Source organism: Typopeltis vanoorti, chromosome 23, assembly GCF_054136105.1.
Source record: "Typopeltis vanoorti isolate ZY-2024b chromosome 23, IOZ_Tvanoo_1.0, whole genome shotgun sequence".
Lineage (NCBI taxonomy): Eukaryota > Metazoa > Arthropoda > Arachnida > Uropygi > Thelyphonidae > Typopeltis > Typopeltis vanoorti.
In genome coordinates this window covers 36237381-36257200 of record NC_143571.1, presented here as the reverse complement: position 1 = coordinate 36257200, position 19820 = coordinate 36237381, and the positions used below count along the sequence as shown (strand labels likewise).

Below are 19820 nucleotides of genomic sequence, written 5' to 3'. Positions count from 1 at the left end.
GTAATTGAATACCCGATATGTTACATAATTTGTTCTAAATATGCAGGACAGGAGGGCAGCTGAAGAATGTATGTTCCACTGTTTCGAATCAGTAAGAGATATCACAGATTGGACCTCCGATGTTAAAGTATCTCCATTTGATGGTATTGACTGGAAGATGACCATATGCAATTCTCTGAGCAAGATCCCTCCTGTTAGGATATTCTTGGAACTCAATAAGTTATGAAACAAAGCGTTGTTGTCAATACCCAACTGAGAAAGTTGAATAGTCGAATAGATCAGCAAAATAGATTAATGATTTCTTTATACTAAATTTTTCTTTTTTTTAATGGAAATAATCTAAATGCTAGAGTGTTGTAGCAGTCTTAGAGTTAAGCACAGAATGTTGTAGTATTCAGGAACAATCTCAGCTTTTGGACCTTAATAATCATTTACTTCAAACAGGGGAAGATGAAAATGCAAGTAGTACAGGAGAAAGTCTGCACATGTGTGATTGGTCTGCAATATTTTATGGGTTTTTAAAGCTGTACTGCTTAAATAGCAGAATTTTAAGACTGAAAGTGCAAATCCTTTGTGCTTTTCTGATAGTTGAAGAAATTCCTTTTTAAAACTTCTTGGTATTGGCTGGACTAAAAAATTTGCATAGACTTACTATATAATTGCTTTTCTTCAGCTTCTGTAATGTCTGTAATATTTCTTATGTACAACTGAGCAGGGAAGATTATGGTTTTGAGTACTATGGCTTTAGAAGAAATGGAAAGTGGCCCTATTTTCCAGCATTCTAAGATTTCAATGTTCTTGTATATAAATTCTTGAACTGGTACTATTGAGTAAGTGGAGAAGGGAATTTCAAGTATAATTGAGAGAACCCCAAGTTCTCTCTTAGGGGTTATTCCAAAAGGAATGCCTCCAAGATCCCACTTTCCAAAAACTTTTAATTTTGTCTTATCTGCATTAGTAGTTAATCCACTGATCTTGCTGAATTTTTCTGAAATACCAAAAAAATATGTATATGGAATCATTATCCTACAAAGTGTCCACTACATCATTGGCATATGCTAATACCTTCTTTTCCTTCATAGTTGAAGGAACTGTTATTCCTTGCACAGCACGTTTATTGTCAACTTCCTGTAAGAAAGGGTCAAGAACCAATGCAAAGAGTAACGGACTAAGAGGGCAACCTTGCTTGACTCCTTTTTGAATTTTCACTGGGTCTGACAGGGACCCATTAACTAGGAAAGGGGATAGTTGAATTGGCATAGGCTCATTTGATAACAGATAGCAGCTTTTTACCCATACCAGTTTGCTGGAGGATGTGTAACAGAAAGGGATGCCTAACATTATCAAATTGCTTGAGTAAAGTCTACTCATGGCACTGCCTTTGACTGCTTTTTCGTATTAACTAAGCAGAGTAGATCATGTAGCAGAAACAGGTTAAATTCTAATGCTTGACCTGGAACTCCATACACCTGTGTGTGCTTTTATTTATGTATCTCATTCTCACTTTGAGCCTGTTATTGATAATGTGGAAAAATATCATGTAGTTAGTATTAGATAGAGAAATAGGTCTCCAGCTGCTGATTAAGATCTGATCTCTATTTGGGTTTTGGAATGAGGATGGTATGGTAGAAATTCACTTGGTATGTGTCCTGACAAGAAAAAATAATGAAACAGTATAAATAGAATGGAAAGAATAAAATCTCAGGCCTCGCTGTAAAGTTCTATACCTAGACCATCAGTTCCTGGGGATTTTCTTGTCTAGCATTCTTTATAGGCTGTGGTAACTTCAAATGCTGTAATGGGTCTGTCAAACCCATGTTGGATATGAACAGGAAAGCCATTAATTTTCCAAGAGTTATAATTTCCAATAGTACTATTGGAAAGGAGTCAAGGATGTCTTGAGTGGTGGACATGTCATTACTGATCTTTATTGAGGTCTCATCAGTGGGAGCCAGACCCAGAAGTGATACTAAGATTGAAGTAATGCAGAAGTCATATTTCCATATACAAGTAGCCAAAAGGATAGCACCTTATTTCTAAAATACTCTGGATTAATAATAAATGTCAAAACTTTTTTCACTTGGTTATAGTATAAATTAAAGATGCCAAGAAATTATATTCTCTGTTTTATCCTTTATCCAAGTATAAGCAAACAAAGTTTGCCCATGAAGTCACTTCATGACTGGGTTATTTGTATAACTCATCTTTTTTTTTCCAAAAGCAAAAAATAAAACAAAATAATACACACACACACACACACACACACACACACACACACACACACACACACACACACACACACACACACACACACACCATCTCTTCTTTTTTTTATCTCTATTTCCATAATTAATTAGTTAATAATTATTTCCAGCCGGTCTGGTTGGCCGAGTGGTTAGCGTATTAGCTCTCCAGCCAAAAGGCTGTGGGTTCGAATCCCACCATGGGCATGAATGTTTGTCATTGTCTGTGAAAATACTAATGATGGTGGTGGACAGTAGATGGCGTTGGTGGCGATGATGCGGTTCACTGTAGTTGGTGAATTGAGTGGTGGATACATAGAGCTAGAGTAAGTGCCCTTCCTCAATGAATCTTTGAACTTCTTGGAGGTGTCACATAATAATAATAATAATAATAATAATTAAAAACATTCACACTTATCACATTCCTTATATTCACTAAGCCAGTTTGCATAAACAGTTCATTATGATTGCACTCTTCATTTTGAGGCATATGAAATATATTCCACTGAATTTTTCCACCTGTTATCTGCCTTCATACCATACCATAAGATACCACGCTGCCTCAAAACATGTTCACTGTTAACTAACTAGTCTGATACTTGAGAATAGACTTGATAATAGTGGGATGAAAAATCCAAAATTTGGGTTTTTCATGTGACAAAATAGTCACACCAGCTGAAGAACACTCACTAGTCTCATAACCTTATATGCATCTCCCATGTATCTCCAGAGTTGCCACACTTCTACAGCAGTAATCCGGTGGGGGAGGACATTCGCCCATACACAATTCCCATCAGTATATCTTAATCCAACCATGTTCCATTTTTCACCAATGACTTTCAGGTATATAACCAAATAAATTTCTTCCTTTCTGACTATCTGCAACATTTCAAACCTACCACATACACATACACCAAACATCGAAACAGCCAACTATTTTTATTTTTCATGTGATTCCCACTTGTAAAATCTTGTAAGCCTTTAGTACCGTAAGTGGGCTAAGGCTTTTTCTCCTATTAATTAATAAAATTTTATAATTATTTGGTTTTTTTTTTTATTTTTTACATAATCTGAAAACCCTGCTCTAGAGACCAAACATGGAACCTTTTTCAAGCTGCTTTAGGCCTCCAATAAGCAGGGTGGTAGTCTCTCACGGGGCAATGAAATTCATCTCCTACCTGAAGACAGTCAGAAATATCTAAGCCCATAGTCGGATTCAAACCCATGACCTGTTGATTGGAGAGCCGATACACTAACCACTTTGCCAACCAGGCCAGCGTACATGTTCTTTTTTCCACAGACTGAATTGATCTTCATATATCCAGCTCATCTTCACACTATTCTTATAGATTTCACTATTGCTTCCAGTATTCATGCTCCCCACTCCATATCTTCCCCCACTTCTTCTGTTTTGTTGTCTTTGCATGTGTGTTCTTTTATTCTTACTTATCTTTCACTCCCCTTACTGGTTTTTCACTGCTCTTCTCTTTACATTTCTATCATCACACATCTACTCTATTTTTTTTTTTTCATAACTTTAACCAAGACCTCATTTCTCTATCTCATATTTTATCCATAAAATATTGTTTTATTTTATTGTAAAATAAAACACTTTTATACTATTTTATATTTTAGTTTATGCTATTATATATTTTATAACTATCTCCCATGAATGATTATATTTAAGAAAGCATGTTTCTCTTATTCTTTTATTTAGATTTTATTTTATTTTGAATAAATCATTATGTTTAACTTATCATTTAAGCCCTTTGTGTTTGAAATAAATCTCTCTCTCTCTCTCTCTCTCTATATATATATATATATAAAGGATGTCCCAAAATTCACGCAAGATTTAAATTTAGTGCCATTTGTGCGGTAAAGTGTTGCCAACGAGAAAAAAAAAAAGCGTGAAAGCTGACAGTTCAGGGTTATTAAAAATGGAGCGCTACACGAAAGAACAACGCATTTTCATTGTTGAGCAATATTTTAAAAATAATGAAGGTTTGGCAGCTACAGTTCACAATTTTCGTACAAAATATGGTCGGAATAGTGATTTAACTTCATCAACTGTGAAAAGATTAATTAAAAAATTCAAGGAAACTGGATCAATTAGTGATCTTATACACTCTGGCCGTCCTTCAACAAGTCATTGAACAGAAAACATCGAAGCAGTTTGTGAGAGTCCGGGAACATCAATTCGGCACTGTAGTCTTGAATTGGGCATTTCAAGAAGCTCTCTACAGCATATTCTCACAAAAGATTTGCATCTTTATGCTTACAAAGTTCAATTGACTCAAGAACTGAAGCCTACTGACCACACACAGCGAAGAGAGTTTGTTGAATGGATTATGGAACAAAAACAACAAGTGGATGCTTATTTTTCGAACAAAATCATCTTCAGCGATGAGGCTCATTTTCATCTTGATGGCTTCGTTAATCGACAAAATTGTCGCATTTGGGGTTCAGAAAATCCATGAGTGATTGTTGAGAAACAAATGCATCCACAACGTGTCACTGTTTGGTACGGATTTTGGGCTGGAGGCATCATCGGTCCATTCTTCTTCGAAAATGCGGCTGGTAAGGCAATAACAGTTAATGGTGCTCGCTATTGCGACATGATAATCCAGTTTTTTGTGCCTAAATGGCAAGATATGGATTTGGACGACATGTAGTTTCAACAAGACGGTGCCACATGCCATACAGCCCGAGAAACAATTCAATTACTGCATGAGTCATTTCCTGGTCGTGTACTTTCCCGTTTTGGTGATCAGAATTGACCGCCCAGATCATTTGACTTAACAGCGTTGGACTTTTTTCTTGGTTTTTTGAAGTCTAAGGTTTGCCAACAAGCCCACGACCACCCACGCCTTGAAGGAGGAAATTGAGCGCTGTATCAACGAAATTTGGCCACATTTATGCAAAACGGTCATGGAAAATTTCGACAAAAGAGTACATATGTGCCAGCAAAGCCGTGGAGGCCATTTACCCGATATGCTATTCCATGCATAACCCTATACTGTATACTTTATGAATCAATAAGAAATTACAATTTTTAATTAAAAACCTGTGTTTTCTATCAAAATTACTTCTTACGTGAATTTTGGGACACCCTGTATATATATATAATTCTGATACACTACTTATGAATTCATTTTAACCTTTTTTTTTATATTTTGAAGCATCTTTGGCACCAGACCAGTGTGATAGAGAAAAATCATTTCAATGCAAAACTTCTCGTATATGTATCCCAAGATCGTGGTATTGTGATGGGAATGCTGACTGTGAAGATGGAAGTGATGAACCGAACACTTGTGGTGTGTGGTTAAGTTTTTGATTTTCAAATTTTTTAAAACTTCATTTAAAAGATTCTTTATAAAATTTTATAACACACACACACACACACACACACACACACACACACACACACACACACACACACACACACACACACACACACACACACACACAGTCACTTTATGAGTTATAAATCCTTTAAAAAACATTTATTTTGACACAAGAAAACAAATTTTTATCACTGTTTTCATCACTTACTAAACATTATTTTGAAATAACTGTTAGAGAGTTTATTCCTGAGGTCTTTGACTGTTTAAGAGCTTACTTTATTTTTCGAGGAGCATTTATTCAAGCATTCTTTGTAAAGAATGCTTGAATAAATCGAATGTATGCACAAATCGAATGTAATATACAATTCAATTGTATGCTTCTCTACTCTACAGTTGATAATGTATTGAATACATCATAATTAATTCACGATTTTCTTTGCATTTTTTTAAATTTTATTTCAGCCTTTATTCTCATTATTTTTTGAATTTTGTCTAACACTTATTGGGAACATTTATCAGGCCATATATTCATCCTACTGACAAACAAAATGGGACAAATATCTTGAATTATGAATCCTACAATGTTCCCATTTCCTCTTAAGGCAAGGTGTGTCAACACTGTAGCAATTAACATTGTTCTTTAAAGTTGATGATTATGGTAGGTGAATTTCAGTAATGAGATGATAAGTCTGTAGTAACTTTTATACTTCTGCACTATGTAAATAACTCTTGAAAAAATAGCTGGAATGATGACTGTTTTCATAAAATTAGACATCGGAAGTTTGAAGTGTTTTTTTTTTTTGCCATGTATTCATCGTCTTTAATTATTTATTTGATAAAACAAATAGGTAATTATGCTGGACCAAAGGAACTTATTTAGGCTTTTTTTTTTTTTTTTTTGCAACCACTTTCTAAGTTAGTTATTATTATTTTTTGCTAACCTCCATGGAGTCAACAGACTCATCATGGGAGGCCCACTCAAGCAACATGTCTATCATAATGAGCTTTGAAGTTATTTACACTACCTTCACTAACAACACACTCAGGCAATGCATTCCACTCACTAATAACTCTTCATGTAAAAAAAACTACTCCTCACCACCTTCCCTATACATCACCCAGGGATGGCCTCTCGTTCTTCCCATCTTAACATCCATTCTATTTATAATTTTTTCTATATTAATCTGATAAAATCCCTTAATTAATTTGGATTTCTCTGTCATATTGAAAAGCATGCTAACAATAAAGATAAGGAAATTATTATCCCTCTTTATAAGGCTATTTGGCCACATCTTAACTTTTGTACACAGATTTGGTCACCGTGTTTCTTGGGGGACCAGGAAGTGGTCAAAAAGATTCAGAGATGAGTGACCAAGATGGTGACAGGTCTGTGGAATACAATCTATGAGGACAGGTTGAAGGTTTGTGAGTTACAAAGTTGATAGGCAGAAAAGAGGGGACATGATAGAAACTTTTAATATAATAAAGGGGTTTTATAAAATTGATGCAAGTGAAATTTTTCAATATATGACAAATAGTCAAAGAACTAGGGATCCTCCATGGAAGTTGTGTAAGAGTGTGGATAGTATGGGTGTGTGTGTGTGTGTGTGTGCGTGCGGACCAGATTTTTTCTATGGAAAGCAGTGAGTGAATGGAATGGATTGCCAGAATTGGTAATGAGTTCCCTGATGGTGAATAGATTCAAGGAGAGGTATAATAGGATTTGTGTGTATGATTATTGATTTGAGTCTCCCGCAATGAGTCTCTGTACTCCATGGAGATGCCATAAATAATAATACCTACTACTTCTATCAATGCTACAACTCAGCTCTTTTATTTCTGATACTCCATACATTAGTATACAAGTATAACAATTCTCTACTCTTTGAGGCCATCTCATCAACACCATCACTCTTTACTCTCTCTCTCTGACCATACCTATTTCCTCTGATTCTGACTCTAATTTTCATTTATATTCCTATCATCCCCACTATTGTGCACTGCATCACTCTGCTCTGTCATAATCACCTCCTCACCTTTGTATCCATTTTCTTCCTGTCCTTCCACAACCTGCTTCACAACCTCTCTCTGATTCTTAGTGGTACTAATTTTATATGAATCCTGTGCATTGTTACCAAACAACAATCGCTCCAAATGACCAATACCAAACCCATTCAAATGCATCCCTTCAGCCTTGAACCATTCCAACTTCCCTTCAAATTCATTCCATACATTCACAAACTGAACACTAATTGATCATTGACTTATTCATCATCATCATCAAATTCCTGCCATGTATCCTCAAGGGGTGTACAGGATATGATAGTACTACATGAAAAATTTACATCATTACTAACTTCCTATCTACAATTTTCCTCCAAATCAGTCTGTTACTTGTCAAGACTCCAACATTATCAGATCTTATATTTCTATTGTCTAAGGCACTTTGTACTGTATCAATCCACCTATATCTTGGTCTTCCTCTGGGTCATTTTGCTGCCAACCTAGCAGAGAACACTTGTTTTGCTAATCTTTCCTCGCCCATTCTGCTTAAGTGACCATACAACCTGAGATTAGCTCTGCTAATGCATTCCTGGATGCTGACAATGTCAAGTTCTTTCCTAATATCCTCATTTTTAATATGATATTGCCATTGATGCCATCTGTTCACGCTTCTAATCTTTCTCAGGACTCTGATATCTGCGGTCTCTAGTTTTTGGTCAAGTGTTTTACTTCTGACCCAGCTCTTGGATCCACAAGTTAAAACTGGTTTGAATACTGTCTTGTATACAGCTAATTTAGTGTTCTGACTAATTTCTCTCTTATTCCATATGAATTTATTCAGTTGACTTCCTACCATACCAGCTTTGTTGATTCTGTTGTCTATTTCTATATTTAATTTACCATCTTCACTAAAAATCGTGCCTAAGTAGCTGAAATGTGTTACTTGTTCCACAGGTTCTCCATTCACAACACAGTTGATGTTTTCAATGATTCTGCCTATTTTCATTGTCTTTGTCTTTTTATTGTTGACCTTCATACCATATCTATTACAACAGTTATTCAATTTAGTCAGTAAAGCTTGCAGACTTGTAGCGGATTTATTTAGAAGTATAACATCATCTGCATAAAGCAAAGAGCTGACATTAACATCTCCAATTTTGATACCATGCTCAATACCACTCTCCCTCACAATGCGATCCATATAGGTAATGAATAACAGAGGGGGATAATGTACATCCTTGTCTCACACCAGATTTAACATTAAACCATCTTCCTGTACTTTCACTGCACTGCTGACTTACAACTCAAATACAGACTAAGTATTGCTTGATATAATGCCCCATTGACACCATATAACTGAAGCGTATTGAATAGCTTCTCTCTTGGCACCTTGTCATATGCCTTTTCCAAATCGACAAAACTTAAATACAGATCTCTCACTGATTTTCACTTTAGAACTTGGTAAAATCAACAAACTTTCACAGGTTTACACAATAATACCACTTTGAATTAAGAATATGAGATAGTAACAGTTTGTCTGTTTAATCTTGTCTACATATTGTTAGTAGAAGTGGAAACCAGCCCACTGGGTTTCTAAACTTACAGTTGAATGTGTTTTATGTACTTCCTGTGGAGAAGAAAAATTCATGAGAATTTTTTTTTTTTTTTTTTTTTGATAATGTGTATTCTAAGTGACATTTATCAATACTTTTTTCACTCTAACATTTGAAACTTATCAAAAGAATGTTATATCTTGAGCTCTATTCTAATAGAGTGGGGGTGGGGATATCGTTTTGGCCTCAGAATTTTATCAGTTTACTCATATGTATACCATATTTCAGTTTATATGCATTACTTTAAAGTGTTCTAAAGTCTTTCCCAGTGCATGATCCCCATTAGCTGTAGTTACCTATTCGTAATAGATGTTCCCTGTACTGAATACCACTGTAATGAAATGATTTTCTAATAAGGTCTACTAAAAAGTTCTAGCCTAATTTCTATAGAACCAGTGCTGTTTTAAGCTCGCTATCGCAAAAGAGTAAAAACTCAAAACACTCATAACAGTGACTGAATTTCTCAGCAAATGATGTCACAATTAGTAGACAGAAGAAATTATGGGAAATTCTATCTCGACAATAGAGCAATTTTTATGTTTGACAGGAAGAACTATACGTAAACAAAATTAATATATTGTAGGTATTATTTCTGGGAAAATTACTCCTCTAAGTAAAATAGGCTAAATAGCCATAAAAATAATAAAAGTAATATATTGTTTTTCCAGGCAATACAAAAACAATGTAAATAAAGGTAATGGTGTAACAGAACAGTGGAAATTGTAGGATATAGCAGAAAGCCAATAGAAAAAACAGCAGAAAATAGAAAAAAGGAAATCTTTTACAAGAAATTGTACATTGATGACAAAACACAAATGATTACATGTTGTAATCATTGTAAACAATTTGTAATGATTGATTTGTCATCAATCATTACAAATGATTGATGACAAAACACCAATACAAAAACAATGCATAAATAAAGGTAACGGTGTAACAGAACAGTGGAAATTGTAGGATATAGCAGAAAGCCAATAGAAACAGCAGAAAATAGAAAAAAGGAAATCTTTTACAAGAAATTGTACATTGATGACAAAACACAAATGATTACATGTTGTAATCATTGTAAACAATTTGTAATGATTGATTTGTCATCAATCATTACAAATGATTGATGACAAAACACCAATACAAAAACAATGCATAAATAAAGGTAACGGTGTAACAGAACAGTGGAAATTGTAGGATATAGCAGAAAGCCAATAGAAACAGCAGAAAATAGAAAAAAGGAAATCTTTTACAAGAAATTGTACATTGATGACAAAACACAAATGATTGGCAGGAATTAAAGAGCCCAGAAAAATAACGTGAAAAAGTACTAATGCAAACAATTTGAAATAAGATATAAGAAAGATCTAGAAGATTATGAAATTATAAATATGAAAATGCAGAATTAGTGTTTAAAATTTGAAATGTTATGTTAAATTAAATTTAAAAAAAAATGCTACATGTCAGAAATCTTCATAATAAATTAATAACATGCAGAGTTTAGCAAAGTTTAACTTGGAAAATGAAAAATTCTACAACTGAATGTTGTACATAATTTTTTTTACCTTATTATTATTATTATATATATATATATATGTGTGTGTGTGTGTGTGTGTGTGTGTGTGTGTGTGTGTGTGTGTGTGTGTGTGTGTGTGTGTGTGTGATTATATGCTTCAACTCGGTTGTTGTGATACATTTTTAAAAATAGATTTAATGACTTAAAAACCGAGATTACTTATAAAGATTTAATAAGAATAATACAACTAGTTTCGGCTTATAATAGCCTTCATCAAGTATTCTTAAAGGAAGATAATAATAATAAACATTGAAGTATCTAAAAACTGAAAATACAGGTAAAAAATCGCCACACATAATTGATACATAAAAAACGTTGTATTTTTTCAAGTTGTTCTAACAGGCGTGCCATTGTTTATTGCAAGTATGTGTGCAGACTCACATGAATGCTAATATTGAATAACTGCAGCATGGCTATCTGGGATGTTATAACTCAAATTGTTATTTAAGTGGACAGGATTCAGAAGGATTTCCCTTGATTCTATAATTTTTCTCTCAAACTCATCATCACAGCGAAAAATATTTTCTGATCTATCCCAGCAAACAGAGTGGCTTTGTTACTCATCATTAGGATTATTTGAAAAAAGAACATGACTGGATAACGCAGTTGCATGTGATCTTTTGTAAGAGATGTCTCTTTTATGCTCTTCTATACGTTACTCAACAGATTTGTTAGTTTGTCCAAAATAAGGGATATTGCAATCGCACCATAATTTATATACACCTGGATATTTTAGGTTGTGATGAGGAGGCTCTGGATGGCTGATTAGAGAACGGATTTTAGGAAGTGTGGTGAAGAATGTCTTGATGTTATATTTTTTAAGGACTTTTGCTAATTTGTTAGAGACTGTGCTAATATATGGGATGGAGATGCTGCCTTTAAAATTAATAGTTTCTGTGGTGCACTGTCTAGGAGGATCCAGAAGAAATTTCTTAATCGTTTTTTTTAGAGTAACCATTTTGTTTAAAGATAAGAGAGAGTTGATTTATTTCTTTTTGTAGTTCATCTTGTTCATTCAAGAGAGAGTGCTCTGTGTCCTAAGGTAGATATAGTTCCAAGTTTTTGTGGTGGAAAATGATGAGAAAGATTATGCAGATATCTATTGGTATGAGTAGGTTTTCTGTATAGAGAGATTTTTAATCTTTCAGAGCAACGTGTAAGCATGACATCCAGGAAAGGCAAGGAGTTATTATTTTCTAGATCAGCAGTAAATTTTATATTAGGATGTTGGATGGTAAGATGATTAAGAAAATCTATGAGAGATGTGTGCCTGTGATTCAAACAATGAAAATATCATCAACATATCTTTTCCAAACTTTCGGTTTAAATGAGAAGGAAGATATGGCTTTCATTTCAAAATCTTCAAAAGCTAGAACTGGGGACAAAGGATTGCCCATTGCCAGGCCTTGTTTTTGTTGCTAACATCTTCCTTGAAGATGTTAGCAACATCTTCCCCCACAAAAAATGCGTCCCTAAACAAAATAATATATATATATATATATATATATATATTATTAATAGTAACCCAAGTTTCCAAACTTATTTTCCCGCTTCAAAACACACCCCCATGTTCCTTACCCCCCTCCCCTGTTTATAAACAACCTTCAGCAGGATCTTGGAATTGGAAGGCATCATAGAACCAAAAACAAGGTATGTACAAAATGTTTCCACCTCTTTTATTCTGCCATAATTGCCTTCTATACTCACCCATAATGCCCTAAAAATATATATATATATATATACCCCTTTTTTGAGTAATGTTAGCCAATGTATTAAAATAAGGGACACTCCTAAACAAAAACAGCCTATAATAGCCGTAATTATATTAATAAAAAAAATATATATATATATCAAACCGGTGTCATCCTCAGATAAGCTTCTTAAAAAGCTTCGAGGATGCAAGCAGAAACATTACATCTCAACTAAGATCAACAGAGAGGGAAAAAAAAAAAATTAACAGACACCTCCAGGGAGTCAGAAACACATCAAGGGAGGCCACATACTACGCGCACCAGCTATCATACTTACTCTTGAATTCATTCACACTGCTTGCATTCACAACATCCAATAGTAATCCATTCCAATCGTGCACCACCCTATGGGAGAAAAAATCTAGCCATCACCCCTCTTCTTATAGTTACTTTCTTAGCGGCATTCATTCTTAGCTTCCAATGATACCCTCTTGTCCTTTCCCAAACCTCCATAAATTAAAAAATTCCATCATTTGAAATCCTGTATGACCCAATGTATTATACCCTTTCAGAAGTTTGTAAGTCTCAATCATATCACATCTCTTTCTCCTCTTTACTGGTGTTTGCAGTCTACAAATTCTCATTCTGTCTTCATAATCACTATTCCATAATCCTGATATTATTTTTAACACTTTCCTTTGCACTCTCTCCAACATATCAGAATCACAGTGGAAACCAGGAGACTAGATCTGTGCACAATAGTTCAAGTGAGGTCTTATCAAGGCCTTCTAAAGACGCAAAATGGCATCCTTATCTTTACATGTGAACATTAATTTCAGCATTGCAATTATCTTTTGAGTTGTATTTGCACTCTTTGCTACATGGCCCCTGAACTTCAACTTCTTGTCTACTAACACTTCAAAATCCCTAGCCTGATCAGTTTTTTCTTCTAGCAAAATCCCACCAATGTAATATTAATCATGACAGAGCGAATGACTTTACATTTACTGACATCCATTTTCCCATGCCCACAATTCCAGCCTATTCAAATCATTCTACAAGTACTGCATATCAGCAGCATTCCTGATTACCAAACCTGTATTTGCATCATTCATCAGCAAATAGCTGTATGTCACTTATCATTATCAATATTGTTAATGTACAGATTGAATAATAGTGGACCAAGCACTGATCATTGTGGTACACCACTGGTTACCTTAAATCTTGCAGACTCACATCCCCCTTTTATACCACTTTTTGATATCGGTCAGTCAGCCATCCTCTTATCCAAGCTAATATTTTATAACCCAAATCCATGTTCTCCAATTTATGCAACAGTCTGCCATGCTGTATTCTGTCAAAAGCCTTAGCAAAATCCAAAAGTATCATGGTGTATCCATTCCTCTTGTCGAGATCAATTGTAACATTGTTATAGAATGTGAGCAAGTGGCTAAAACATGATCTTCCCTTAGGAAACTCATATTGCTCATTGCACAGTAGAGATTGACTGTCAACCTATTTCTGAATGCGAACCCTAATCAATTTTTCCAAAATCTTCACTACCACTCCTGAGATACTAATTTGTTGATAATACATTGGTCTTTGCACCACCCTTGTAATATGGAATTACCATACATTCTTTCCATTCCTGCTGAATCTTCTGTGTTCTGAGACTCATATTAAACAGCCTGGTCAAAGGAATAGCCAGTTCAACTGAACACTCTTTTAGCACACATGCTGATATCCCATCAGTCCCTATTGCTGAATTCTTATTCAGTTTGTGCAACAGTTCTAATAAATCATCCTCACACACCAGTTTCTTCATCAAGGGAAGAGGTAGCAGTGAGCTCAATGTCACGTACACCAGGTTGATAGCTTTTAACAAAATAGGCACTCATTAGTTGAACAATCTCTTCTGCATCTGTAACCCTCATGGTATCTGCATTTAGAAGAGTTATTCTTTCATATTTATTCTTTCTTTTACTTGCAGCATGTCGATATAATTCTTGTGGGTTGTCTTTAGCACGCAGAACCAGTTTCTTTTCATATTCACACTTTGCTTTCCTTACAACAGTTGTGACTATTCTAGCCTGCTGCTTATAATGCTCATAATGGATGTCATCCTTATGCACATGGTATTCCTACCACATCGTCCTTTTCTTACGAATCTCTTGCTTAATAAAATTACACATCCATTTGACTCCTACCCTATTTATTCTTCGAACTCTTGGGACACATTCTGATATCGCATCATTTAAGTATTGTTTAAATGCTTCCCAAATATTGTCGATATTTTTCCCATCCAGCAACTGATCCCATTTCACTGAACTCAATATACTTCTCAGTTGGTCATAATTTCCTGTTTTGTAGTTTGGCATATAACCTTTTCCAAATGGAACATTCATACTTAGTCATTTCCCAAGTGAGTACCACATGATCACTGTCACCAACCGGAGGCAAGATAGTTACAACTTTAACTGAAATGCCCTCTGACACTATAATGAAATCTAACACTCTTTGCTCTCGAGTTCCTTCTGTCACATGTTGCTTGAGAAATTTGTTCTACAACAGCTCAATAAATGCATTTTTTTTCATTCATTATGAGATTCTACTGCTACCCAATCAATATTTGAATAATTAAAGTCTATCATTATGATTACTCTTTTCATGCTCATCTTTTCTATTTGATGGTGCATTTCTTCATCACTAGCAACTGATCCACCCAGTCTGTAACAACACTCCACTATGTAATTGATCTTGTTAGACCCCACCTCACACCAGATACCTTCAAACTCACTGCTACATGAAATGCTGTTAGTAGTAGTACTACTACTACAATGATAGGTCTCAACTCTAACTGGATTCAAGTCATCCTATATCATTAGCAGCACGCTCTCTTCTATCCTAACCTCGCTATTCTGCCTAAAACTGTACTTTATGCTCAACACCAGTTAGTATGTCTGATTCTGAAAGCTGGTCTCACTAATGCCTGCAATCTGAGGACCCAGCATATTGACTAAGGCAACAACCTCTACCCCTTTGTTTTTCTGATATTCCTAGCATTGGTGTACACACATACTCATATTAAACTATGCTGCTTAATATGAGTCTCAGAACAGGGAAGATTCTGCAGGAATGGAGGGAATGTATGGTAATTCCATTGCACAAGGGTTGTGCAAAGACCGATGTATCCAACTATCGACCAATTAGTATCTCAGGAGTGTTGGTGAAGATTTTGGAAAAATTGGTTAGAGCTCGCATTCAGAAATGGGTTGACAGTGAATCTCTACTTTGCATTGAACAACATGGGTTTAATAAGGGAACCTCATTTTTTAGCAACTTGCTCACATTCTATAACAATGTTAAAATTGAACTAGACACGGGGAATGGATACACCATGATACTTTTGGTTTGTGCTAAGGCTTTTGACAGAATACAGCATGGTAGACTGTTGCACAAATTGGAGACAATGGGTTTGGGTTATAAAATATTAACATTGATAACAGGATGGCTGACTGACAGATATCGAAAAGTGGTATACGGAGGATGCGAGTCTGCAAGATTTAAGGTAACAAGTGGTGTACCACAAGGATTAGTGCTTGGTCCACTGTTATTCAATCTGTACATTAATGATATTGGGAAGGATTTGACATGCGACATACAGCTATTTGCTGATGATGTGAAGATAAGTAGGGTAATCAGGAATGCTGCTGATATGCAGTCTTTTCAGAATGATTTGAATAGGCTGGAATTTTGGGCTTGGGAAAATGGGTGTCAGTTCAATGTCAGTAAATGTAAAGTCATTCGCTTCGGCATGATTAGATATCCAGTGTCGTATTATATTGGTGGGATGAGGCTAGGGATCTTGGAGTGTTAATAGATTGGAAGTTGAAGTTCAGGCCATGTGGCAAAGATTGCAAATACAACTCAAAAGATAATTGCAATGCTGAAACGAACGTTCACCTGTAAAGATAAGGATATTATTTTGTCTCTTTACAAGGTCTTGATAAGACCTCACTTGGACTATTGTGTGCAGGTCTGGTGTCCTGGTTTCCGTTGTGATTCTGATATATTGGAGAGAGTACAAAGAAAAGTGTTAAAAATGATATCAGGATTGTGGAATACTGATTATGAAGGCAAATTGAGAATTTGTAGACTGCAGACACTAGCAAACAGGAGAAAGAGGGGTGATATGATTGAGACTTACAAACTTCTGGAAGGGTCATACAGGATTTCAATTGATGGAATTTTTCAATTTATGGAGGGTGGGGAAACAACGAGAGGACATCCATGGAAGCTGAGAATGAAATATGCCAGGAAGGGTGTGAGAGCTAGATTTTTCTCTCAGATGGTGGTACATGATTGGAATGGATTGCCTTTGGATGTTATGAGTGCAAGTAGTGTTAATGAATTCAAGAAATAGTATGATAGCCGGTGTGTGTAGTATGACTGACTCCATGGAGGTCTCTCTTAATAATAATAATAATAATAATAATAATAATAATAATAATAATAACCGAAACCTGATGCATGTTTAATACATATATCAATGAAATTAATTTACTTTAATTAAAGGCAGTTTATTAAATTAAAAACTGTATTTTGTCTTATGTGCATGCCTTTTAACCTCTTGACATGAATCTGAAAAATTGAATTGAAAAATTTAATTGGGGGGAAGTTGCTTAATTGGGGTCCAATTATGCTGTTCCTGATGTTGCCCAATCAACTGAATCCACTGTGTGTGTGTGTGTGTCAACTTGTCATAAACCAGAAAATTTCCAATTTTGCACTTATTTTTGTCTAAGATTGCTGAAATGGAGTATTGTATTATAATATATGAATCATAAAGTTGGCAAATAGTTATTTTTTTTAGGTTGTAAGTAATAATATTTTTTCAGGGGAGATTGATTGTCCGGCAAACCATTTCAAGTGTAACAATTCACACTGTGTTTTTAAATCATGGATATGTGATGGTGCCGATGACTGTGGAGATGGTTCAGATGAAGATCACAGACATGCATGTGGTAAGTGTCATTTGATCATTATCAGTAACTCCTGCATGTTGGTTAAGAATAATGATATATTATTTTCTTGAATCATTTCTTTATCAGTGTGAAAAACTTTTTAGGGCTGTCATATCTTTCATTTCATTTTTATTTATTCAATTTTTATAAAGTGAATCATCATCAGTTACTTGATACTATAAGAGACCAACATGATTATTATTATATTACCAATCTCTTGTCATGATTATTATTATATTAGTAATCTAATTTTACTCCAAATTAGTCTCACTTATCTACAATTCAGTGTTCATTATCATTCATTTCCTGATATGTATCGTCAAGGCATGTTCAGGCTTCTCTGACAGTACTACATGATTGACTTTACATTATTATTAATCTCATATCAACAATTTTCCTGTAAATTAATCTATTATATTATGTCAGGTCTTCCTCTGGGTCTTTTTAACTGCCATCTTTGCATCAAACACTTGCAATCCATTCTTCATTGATTTAAGTGGACATACTGTCTTAGATTAGCACTGCTTACGCATTCAGAAATTAAACAATACCAAGTTCCTTTGTAATATATCTTCATTTTACTATGATTCTGCCATTGTTGCCATCTGTTCACTCCCCTTACCCAGCTCTGAGATTCATAACTTAAAACTGGTTTGAACACTGTCTTGTATACTGCTAGTTTAGTGTTTTGGCTAATTTCTTTCTTATTCCATATAAATTTATTTAGCTGGCTCCCCACCATACCAGCTTTGCTTATTCTGTTGTCTATTTCCAAATTTAATTTGCCATCCTACTAAAAATTGTACCTAAATAGCTGAAATATTTTACTTGTGCAGCTAAAATTGTTTATATTCTTGCCTCTTTTCATAGTTTTGGTCTTTTTATTGCTGATTTTCATGCCAAAGTGGTTACAGCTATAATTCAACTTAGAGAATCCTGGGGACTTACAATGAACGCATTTAGGAGTACAACATAGTCTGCTTTAAGCAAAGAGCTGTTAGATATCTCAGATTTAATGCCACTTTCTTTGATAACACAATCCATTTAGATGATTAATAAGAGTGGAATCAAACCATATTCCTGTATTTCCTTCAATTCCGATTGCTGACTTACAACTTAGGCTACATATTGCTCCATATAATGTTCCATTTATCCCATATGATTGTGCTGTTTTGAAAAGCTTTTTTTTTGGGCACCTTGTTGTGTGCCTTTTTCAGATCTGCAAAACTTAAGTACAGATCCCTGTCACGTTTTTTTCCCCATAAAGTGAAGATCTGATCCTTACAACCTCTATTTGTGCTGAATCAAGCTTGTTTTTCTCTAAGTTTCTCTTCCACAATTTTTCTAAACCTGTTTTCAAGTATGCTTGCATAAATCAAATCTTACCTAGAACGCTTAGTAGAGAAATTCCTCGATAATTCTCACATTCATCCCCCCCTTTCCTTTTTTTTTTTTTTTTTTAAAATTTTTTTTTTAGCTGCAAACTGTGAGAGCTCTCCCAAATCATCTGGGATTTCACCTTGACCAGACTTTGTATTTTCTTCTTAGGACCATCCCAATTTATATGCCCTAGTGATCAGTGGCAGTGCCCTGGTGTAACAGACAGATGTGTTAATATAAGCAAAGTCTGTGATGGAAAACCTGACTGTCCAAACAGTGCCGATGAAGGTCCAGGATGTAGTAAGTATCATCCAAGAATATGTATGCTTTCAATTAAAGTTTATTATAATTGTTAGCAACCCTTTCTAATTTTAGATTTTTAAATCTTTTATGAAGAGAAAACTTTATTAACATCAGCTTTCCATGGAGTCAAAAGACTCATTGTGGAACTTATTTCAGATAATTAAATTGTTAATTTAACTAAATATTTGATTTGTGGTTATATAGGGGGAAAATGTAAATGCTGCTCATTTTATTAAACCTAGAAAAGTAAAATATACAAACTTATAGCATTGTATATTGTTTAAGGAAATTAACAATGTAGACTTGATAATAGCTAAAAATATTTAATCATTGCTTACTATATTTTGCCATGCCAAAGTTGAAGCATCTTCAGGGATTAATACACTGTTATAAACATGTGCACAAGGCACACTTCAGTAATAAAGAAGAAACAGAAGAGATACAGGAAGACCTAAAGTCCTGTAATTATGCCACCTATTGGCTTTGGTTGGGTGTTCTTGGCCATTGGGCAGACAGTCAGCCCAATGGCCAAGAACATCTAACCAAAGCCAATAGGTGGTGTAATTATAGAACTTTAGGTCTTCCTGTATCTCTCCTGTTCCATCTGTATTACTGAAGTATGCCTGCTTGCAGGTGTTTAATACCAATGTATTA

General features: G+C 34.8%; 1 protein-coding gene across 1 annotated transcript in view; it reads left to right on the top strand.

Annotated features, from left to right (window-relative positions):
* mgl (low-density lipoprotein receptor-related protein megalin) overlaps positions 1-19820 on the top strand; it is an 890817-nt gene that overhangs the window by 238000 nt on the left and 632997 nt on the right. The window contains exons 23-25 of the mRNA XM_090412774.1: positions 5423-5557; positions 17358-17483; positions 19032-19163. Coding sequence (XP_090268900.1) covers positions 5423-5557; positions 17358-17483; positions 19032-19163 — 393 coding nt within the window. The remainder of the gene's footprint in view (positions 1-5422; positions 5558-17357; positions 17484-19031; positions 19164-19820) is intronic.